This window comes from Sturnira hondurensis, unplaced genomic scaffold, assembly GCF_014824575.4.
Source record: "Sturnira hondurensis isolate 20B ecotype Veracruz unplaced genomic scaffold, ASM1482457v3 Scaffold0001120, whole genome shotgun sequence".
In the NCBI taxonomy this organism is placed as follows: domain Eukaryota; kingdom Metazoa; phylum Chordata; class Mammalia; order Chiroptera; family Phyllostomidae; genus Sturnira; species Sturnira hondurensis.
The window spans coordinates 1,288,424-1,296,894 of record NW_028073751.1 but is presented as its reverse complement, the minus strand read 5'-3'; the positions used below and the strand labels follow the sequence as shown (position 1 = coordinate 1,296,894).

Here is an 8,471-nt window from a genome sequence, read left to right as displayed (position 1 = left end):
ATGTGAATGATATATTTAATATAGCTTTTTGTGTATATATAGAAACCATATAAGTAAAAAAGTATGAGATTACATAGGTGATTATATTACAAAAGGAGGGGGACTCAACTAGTGTCAGAATACTGCATTTTGTATCAAGTTCCAGGTATATGGTGAAGCTTAAAAGAGACCTATTTCTTAAGCTGAGCAGCTGACCCACTCAGGACAAGGGCTGCTCTCTTCCTCCTCACAACCTCAGTATTTTTTGCCAAAAGGCCCAGATTTGAGTAAAGGGGAGCGCCGGGAGCGCAGGATCCGAGCATAAGGGCTGCAGTCTGTTGAACTTTGGTAGGTGGGTGTTCGGGGAAGTAAGTTTCGAAGAAATGGTTTCTTTCCTGGGGGCTGTTGGTTTGGTTGCTGGTTTTCCTGGTTGGCTCCAACACGTTTTTTGGTAGAAGCTTGGCCTTGGAGTTTCAGCACAGTGTGATACTGCTCTGCAATGCATGCTGCCTTCTTCCGAAGATCCAGTTTTACTAACATCATGTTATTTTGCAGCTCAGCCAGGGTCTGATCCTAAGGAAGATCAGTGAAGTTACAGTTACATATATTAGAGAAACAAGAAGACAAGGCAGTATGTGCCATCTACTACTAGTTACAATTGTTCTTATAAAGATCAACCCTTTAGAGTCAGACCTTATAAGTGAATGGAGGTATTTTCTTTAAGACTCAAACAGCAATGGCTATAAGGCCATTTTCTAACACGTAAAATGATAGAAGCTTGAATAAGGTTCCTTCACCTCTTCAGTTCGTCGGTATTAAAATTAAGTGCTGTGTTTAGTTTAAGATTTTTTTTTACATTTTAATTACAATCAGGATGCATTTTCTGAAGACATGTCATAGCTTAATTGTTACTGTTTTGTCTTAATGGTACATAAAATAATGGTTTCTTACAATCTAAGCATCTTGGATGAAATGTACTATCTATCTCCCTTGGGTTGTTATAGCTGTACCTAGTGAATAGTTCTTTTTATTTTGCAAGGAAGAAAATTCTCTTCACCATAGAATAACCTAAAAATCTTTCACATTCTTTACCTTTCTCCTTGGTTCCTTGCTTCTCTTCTCACCTGACTCTGGAGTGGGCTGATGGGAGGAGAGGGGATATTTAGGCTGTCCTAACCTGTTTGATTAAGATGTCATCACAAGCAGTCAAGGCTTGGCGAAGTTTTCCTGCCCCAGTGCTGTGGCAACAGGCTCTTTCTGCTGACTGGAGAGACTCGCCAAGTTTCTGAAGCTCTGTCCGTAGCAACCTTATATTCTGAAAAAGGAGGGACAGTAACAAATTGTGGCCAAGATCAACCAGGATAATGATCTGGAGGAGACAGATAGCCATTTGAAGAGAAGTAAAATTAGAAAGGCTAGTCAGCTGAATAAAGGAGCCACTGTCCAGCACAGTACCCCAAAACATCTCATCCTTGCATGCACCAGGGATATAGTGCTGGAAATTGCCTTAGGTAAGAACTTTGGTAACAGAGAAAGGTAATTACCTTCTGTCCCTCCTCTAACTTCTTGTCCACATCAGTGGTGAAGGGCTTGGCTGAGGGTGGCGGTTCTAACATTTTCTGATACTTATGCAGCTCTGAGGGAAGAAAACAATAAACTTCAATACATGGCCTTTCTAATCTTGGACTTACAACTCTGAGTTAACAGTAGTTTGCAGCAAATATAAAAAGTCCCTGTGCATCTGAGAGTGAATGATTGGGGGACATAGCTCCAAGTTGGCACCAGAAGGTTGAAGTTTGAAAAGTTCTTCTTTGAGCCATTGTTAGGCGTCTTGTACTCTCTCCTTCCTCACCTTCAGTGGTGGCATTTAGCTCTGCTCTGCACTGGTCTAGTTTAGCTTTAACCTCCTGGAGCTGCTGGGTGGAGGCAGAAGCTGCCAACCTTTGGGACCGCCGTAAGGACAATTCAGACCCTGGTTGTTGATGGGCCATTGGCTGTTGTCTGGCTTCCTGCAAGAGAGCTTCTAGCTCTTGAATCTTCTCATCCCGCTCCTTAGAGGAAAGCAGAGAGCACAGTTCCAGCCACAGTTAGACAAATACTGCAGGAACAGACAGTTGAATAATGAACAAAACCTTCCCTGATACTCAAACCTCAAAAGCCTGCTTGTTAGCATGTATACCATTTCCTGACCAAGTAGATCTTTAATCAGTTCATCAGATTGGGATAGCACTAAGGATATTAGAGAAAAGAGAGTTACGTATTCCGGCCCCTACCAGAGTTGATAAAATGGGTCTACCTCGGGCAAGCTAGTGATGGGAATCTGAGTAGCCAGTTGTGGCTGGTTCAGGGCAATTCACCTGAAGCTCTTCTTGGTAAAAACTTGTCAGTGACTCCTGGAGGATCTTTAGTTTCTCCTCATACATTTCCTCTAATAGTTCCTTTTGGGTATCCAAATGTTCACTGTTGGGAGAAAAAAGGAGTAAAGATTCTGAGTAGTGAGCATAGAGGACTCTTGAGTCATAATGCCATGCTAGCCCCTACTTCCCACCACTTGTCCAGGTGACAAAGAGGTGATACCTGCACCACTGTTCACGCTGTTGCATCTGTTCCACCATCTCACTACAAATTTCGTCACGGAGCTGCATCTCCAGCTGCAACTTTTCCTGCCGTTCTTTCAAAAGCAATGCTTTCATGGCTTCTACCACCTGTAGGAGCTCCTACGGGGGACACACGGGTCAGACGTCATCAGATGGCCATGCCCCCTAAAAGGCATAGGCCTACCTGAAAGGCAGCATGGAAAATGTGTAGTCATCAGGCTAAAAACTTGCGTCAAAACTTTCTTGTATTCTCACCTCTTTGCCATACATGGAGATGTCAACTTCATTTTCAATGTCATCATCAAGGCCTGGGTCTGTCTTAGTTTCTGTCTCTAAGCTGGGAGATGCCTGCCGACTGTGTTCCTTGATGAATGAATGTAGTGATGGGAACCCTAGTTGTACAGGTGGTGCATGCACAAGCTGGCAGGGGAAAAATAATCTTAATGGAACCCATTACTAGTCCTGGTAACTTTCTTAAATTAAGGTACCATTCCAAAGGTACCAGCTTCTCACCTGGCTGGCAATGGCTGAGAATTTGGCCACATGAAGGGTTTCATCATAGGTAGATGCACAGGGGTTCACATTGACAATCATGCAGGAGCGGCCTCGACCTGTGAAGAAGCCTTGGAACACTCGAGTCAACTTGCTGTCGCGGAATGGAACCAGGTTCTGCTTTGACCTGCCAGGGAATCAGAAGAGAGCTGTGGGCAGAACTCCAGCCCTTGGGCTGTTGTAGCACCATCCCCAGTGGTGACCAGAAGTTTTTTAGTAAATTGCGAAGCTCCAGTTCATCCTAGCCCATGACTGGCAGCCAAATGCTCACCGGTTCTGTTGGTTTTGGCGTAGGGCAGCAATACAGCGGCCCAAGGCATGCAGGGAAGTGTTAATATTTCCGGCTTCCTTCAGCCGCTCACCACTCTTTTGATCTTTGCAGCGTTCTGAGCCAGCCAGATCACAGAGTGACAACCTTGAAAGATGGACAGGATCAGACATAAAGGATCCCACCATATGTTATGAACCTTACAGCTCTTCCTATAGTTTTGAGGAAGGGAAAGCCTATCAAGAATCTACACAAGGAAGGAGAGTACGAATCTAACAAGTAATTCCCCTGAGGACCTCCCTTACTCCCCTCCCCTTACTATAATATATGGCCAAGAAGTTTGGATTTCTAAATGGATAATCTTACTCGCTGATCTTAGGGACCATATCCCCTTCTCCTTGAAGGTGGAGGATCCGAATGGAGAAGATGCTGTGACTAGAAGTTAAAAAAAAAAAAAAGTCATTGTACATCTTCCATGACCAGATGGAGGACTAACATTCCCCAGAATGCAACCCACAACTCTCACCTGCGGCTGGAGTTCTGGTTCAGGTGTGTGCTAGCAAAGCTCTGGTTTTTACGACCCACTTTCAGGAGTTTCCAGGCTTCCTCAGCATCCTGAACATGAATCCAATTGAGATCTGAGGCCAAGAAAAGGGCATACATAAGATGGGAATACCTAACTCTTGGTCTCTCCTCAAGTCCTCTCTGGGTTTCATGTCAGCCTCCTTGCTTTCCCATACCTTTCACATAGGGATTCCCATTCTGATCCTCACACAGTCGCAGAACCTGCCTCTTGCGCTGCTGGCTAGGTGGTTCTAACAGATCATAAAGCAGTTCATTGTAGATCTCAAAGAAGGAGACCCAGATGGAGAAGCGAATGTCTGCAGGGACACTTATTGGGGCAGTGTCTGGCTGTGCCCAGCGGTGACTTGTTTCTGGGGAAGAAGCAAATGTACAAGGCATCAGTCCTAGAGTAGTCCATCTTCCTTTTGGCCTATGGGGTCCTTGGAAGTCAGAGTTCAGCTTACAACCACTAGTCTCTACCCCTGGCAGTTGTTGGGAGTGGAGAGTGAGTTCTTACTATTACTTGACACTAAGCTCAATCATACTCACCATCTAGCTGGCTACTACTGGTAAACTGACTGGTGGAGGAGAGCCCAGCAATGCCACTGTCAAAGCTGGTGCTGGTACCAATCCGATTTTCAATGTAGACACTCCTCTTCAAGGAGGTAGACAGCTCCTCCTGGAGAGGCCCAAAGAGAAAATAAGTATAAAACTTCCCAGAGATTTGTCCCTCTATCCCCACCTCTGTGGACACCAACACTTCACCTCTTGGAGGCTTCCATTCAGCAGGGCCAGTTTCTTCATTCCCTCCTGCCGGATCTGCTTGCTGTCAAGCCAGATTACCTCGTTAGAGAGCAAGGGCTTCAGATCAGGTAAGGGATGAAGTTGGCCTTGGAGACTATTGAAGATCAGAGCCAGGGACCGGGGCAGTATCCCTCCATCTTTGATAGTACCTAGAAGAATGTGAAAGATAGATACCTGACGCAAGTGCCTTTCTCCTCCAATCGAGAGCATCAAAAGGCAAAGACACTAACATTACAGGCCCATCAGCAATCCTGTGAGGCCTATTGCTTACCTTGAATAGTGTGGGTTTTCCCTGAATTGGTGACTCCATATGTATAGATAAGCCAGTTCTGTCCTTTGAGTACGTCTTTTACCATGTCCTTCACAGTCAGATTGAAGAAGGATGCTTGTCCCACTTCTGGCCCAAAGATCTAGAGACAGAGCCAGTTCTCAGAGATCCCACTTGCTTTCCGTGCAGAGCTAGCCAATGCATTTCTGTGGGTAGTTGGCTATGGACAATACTAAAGTGACTTCTTCCTGCAGTGCTACCAGCTGCTCCCTAAACATTGAGGACTCAACTACTCCCTGCCAGGCCATCTTTTATCCAGATTAACAAATCTCTAAGGAATGCTATCCATTAAGTCCAATGCTGCACACAGTGGGGCAACATAATGGTCACAAGCATGGTCTTTGGAAATGGATGGATCTAGAGTCAAGTTCTAACTTTACCACTGAATAATAGCTTCACTGAGCCACAGTATCCTTGCCAGGAAAACAGAAAGACATTTATGATAATTATAATAGAGTTGTTGGGAATTAATGCACATAAGCTACTTGACACATTAACTAGCTCATAACAAGGGTCCCAAAGTTGTAGACATGCACATACAGGGTGAGGGAAAAAGTAAGTTTCCAGTTGTTCATATGCAAAATAATACACTAACTAATTAATAATAATACAAGAGTAAACTCTGTTTCATTACTCACAACTGTAAAAGTACTTTTGCCCATCTGTGTAAGAAACTCACCGTCAAGTAAAAAGCTTTCCCTCTCAAGAGGGAATAAAGTCACCCCTATACATTGGTCTCTTGTTCACAGACCAGTAAGTACCTCCATACCTGGGAAAAGGTAAACCTATGAGTGGCTTGGCCAATTCCCCGCTCATTGCTCTTCTGGGCAAAAGAGTCTTTTGGTGCCTGTAGAACAAGGGTCTCCACATTCTCAATACGGATACAACCCTGAGAGGAAGAAAAACAGTTGACACAGATGGAAACATTCCTGAAAACTTCTTCTGTACTGCATCATTCCCACCTTAAATCCTCCCTCCTCAGAAACTCACCTGGTCCTCCTGCCGTTCCGACTCTGAAGGCAACAAGGGCCTGACTCTCAGGTATACTTTCACCTTCTCAGTACTATCCTCACATGGAACCTGTGGTGGAATTCCAGGCCGTAACTACAGATTAATCTCAGCAGTTATCTGAGCAGATGGGCAAGCATAGCACAGTTCCAGGTAATCATGCTAACAATACCCTCATTCTACGTCAAATGTCTCCCTGTAGCTACTCTTTGGTTCCATAACCATTCCAACCCACATGGACTTTTTCAACATTTTATCACCTTCCCTGTCTCTTCAGTATCCTGTAAACCTGGCTTGCCAGACCCAGGGTTAGATCTGGTCAACTGATGTGAAAATTAGCATGTGATATTACAGTAAAGCACATTAGTTAAGCACCTTGGAGGCAGACATACCTGTATCTGAGTCCTAATCCCATCATTTAGTAACTATGAGACATTGAACAAGTTCTTTAAATTCTCTTTGCCTCACTTTCCTCATCTCATTCTTTCAACAGATATTTATAGAACTCCCTATTATGGCCCAAGAACTCTAAAAGGAATTATCAGGACTCCTGCTCTTATAAAATTTTCTGTATAAAAGAGGAGACTTCTGGCACACTATCCCTCCCAGAAGTACACCCGTGCCTTTTCCTACGCCCTCTACTTCCCTCACAGGCATGCATCTCCTAAACTCTAAGGGACCCCACGTGACTTGCAACCAGGGAACCAGTGGGCAGCATCAGCTCATCTCGGGCTAACCCCCTGAACCTGTCTCCAAGGTCCCCCTTTTTCCTGACTCTCCAGTGAGCAGACAGCCCTGCCTAGTCTCCCCTGTTACTTCTTTCATAGGCCCTTCCTTATTTCACTGTTCCCAGCTTGAATAAATGTACTCTCAAAAGAGAGAGAGAGAGAGAGAGGGAGAGAGACTTCTGAGTAGAGTGTTCTCAGCTAGGACCACTTCCCTCCCAAGGAACAGTTAGCAGTGTCAGGAAAGGTTTCTAGGTTGTCACAAGTGGAAAGGTGCTACTAACCCTTAGTGGGTAAAGACCAGAAATGCTGCTAAACACCTTATAATGCACAAGACGGACCCATACAAAGAATTGCCTGGTCCCAAATGTCAATGAGAAATTCCAGTCTCGCAGGAAGAAAGGCTCCATAAATGGAAGTTATGGTTGGTATTAAAACTTGAATGTACATTTGACCTACTTAATGGCAGTATAATCTTGTGCAAATTCTTTAAGGCCTCTGGGCCACAAGTTGAAGGAGAGATAACTATTATCCTTCCTTCATAGGATTAACTGATAGTATGCATACCGTTTGATATTTCATTAATGCAATGCAAACTATAGGTCTTAAGAACACAGCTCTACAGTTTTTTTTCACTTGTCATGCACTTAATTTTGAATTGAATTCTCAGAATCTGATGATTGCTGGTTTCTGACCTGTTACTCTACAGGCTGAGGATACCAACTTTCCACTCCCACCACTCTCCAACTCCTTTACCTGCTGCTTGTCCTCCAGGGAAGTGGAGATGACAGAGCAATCTGACAGCAGGTCCTTACGAACCACAGACCCCAAATCTGCAGCTGTGGACTCAAACATGGGGGAGACTACAACCTCCTCATCGGACAGCAAGCCGGCTGGTGGAGAAAGGATACCTTGCGACATAACAGCCGAGGCAACTTAGGTCTAAAAAGAGACAAAAGTGGGGAGGGAGAAGAACCTTAACGACAGAAGGGCTGCAGATTTTAGATAAGAAACAATTTCCTTATCCCAGGACACTCTGGGCTCGCTGCCTGAATTCCTACTCCTGTTTTCCCTTCAATGGCCAGCAGAGAGGAAGGGGTTAATTATTGAAATCAATTCGAGGCATTTTCGACAGCTAACTAGAATGAACAGATATCCAACTTAAAAAAAAAAAAGATATCGCTGGAAGTAAGGTGCCTCACCCATAGGTGGTGTCAGTAGCCCTAGGAACCTTCTCCAACTTCACCCCCAGGCCCACAGTGAGGAAAGAAGTATTAAGGAAAAAGTGATGGCAGCAAGCTCCGCTTTCCCACAGCCTATTCCGCGAAAGAAAGAGCTGGTACCACAGCTTGGCTCCAGCACAGCCGTATACTCACCTGAAGACGAGACACTTATTTCTCCTCTGGTACGGGCCCACTCAGATTCCCGCGGACAAACCCCAACTTGGGCTTTTTACAGAGCACAACTCCGCCCGCGAGGTGCACTTCTTCTTACTGATACAATGTTTTAAACTACGCGCTGCATTCGTTCCGCCAATCAGATAGAGAAGCCTGCGGTTACCAATCAGCACAAAGGAAGAGGGAAGGGGAAGGGGAGACGGGAGACAGTTTGTTCCGGTTTGACCTCCCCACTCTAATGTGCGTCCG

The 8,471-nt window shown here is 44.9% G+C and overlaps 1 protein-coding gene across 1 annotated transcript; it reads right to left on the bottom strand.

The window, feature by feature from the left end:
• Positions 1 to 3: 3 nt before the first annotated feature.
• Positions 4 to 8,331, bottom strand: KIF20A (kinesin family member 20A). Its single transcript, XM_037061172.1, has 19 exons — positions 8,202 to 8,331; positions 7,582 to 7,767; positions 6,083 to 6,172; positions 5,862 to 5,981; positions 5,036 to 5,174; positions 4,726 to 4,913; positions 4,510 to 4,639; positions 4,137 to 4,331; positions 3,923 to 4,034; positions 3,763 to 3,831; positions 3,400 to 3,543; positions 3,090 to 3,255; positions 2,832 to 2,996; positions 2,557 to 2,696; positions 2,337 to 2,439; positions 1,832 to 2,030; positions 1,524 to 1,615; positions 1,157 to 1,294; positions 4 to 552 (listed from the first exon to the last, which is right to left on the bottom strand). Exons 2-19 carry the CDS (start codon positions 7,744 to 7,746, stop codon positions 235 to 237), a joined length of 2,673 nt encoding a protein of 890 aa, XP_036917067.1. The 5' UTR covers positions 7,747 to 7,767; positions 8,202 to 8,331; the 3' UTR covers positions 4 to 234.
• Positions 8,332 to 8,471: the final 140 nt, after the last annotated feature.

Coding starts and splice junctions, on each gene's coding strand:
- KIF20A (XM_037061172.1), bottom strand. CDS start 7,746: ATGTCGCAAGGTATCCTTTCTCCACCAGCCGGCTTGCTGTCCGATGAG. Junction 3,544..3,762: donor ATGGTCCCTAAGATCAGCGA/GTAAGATTATCC, acceptor CCATCTTTCAAG/GTTGTCACTCTGTGATCTGG. Junction 3,256..3,399: donor CGCCAAAACCAACAGAACCG/GTGAGCATTTGG, acceptor ATTCCCTGGCAG/GTCAAAGCAGAACCTGGTTC.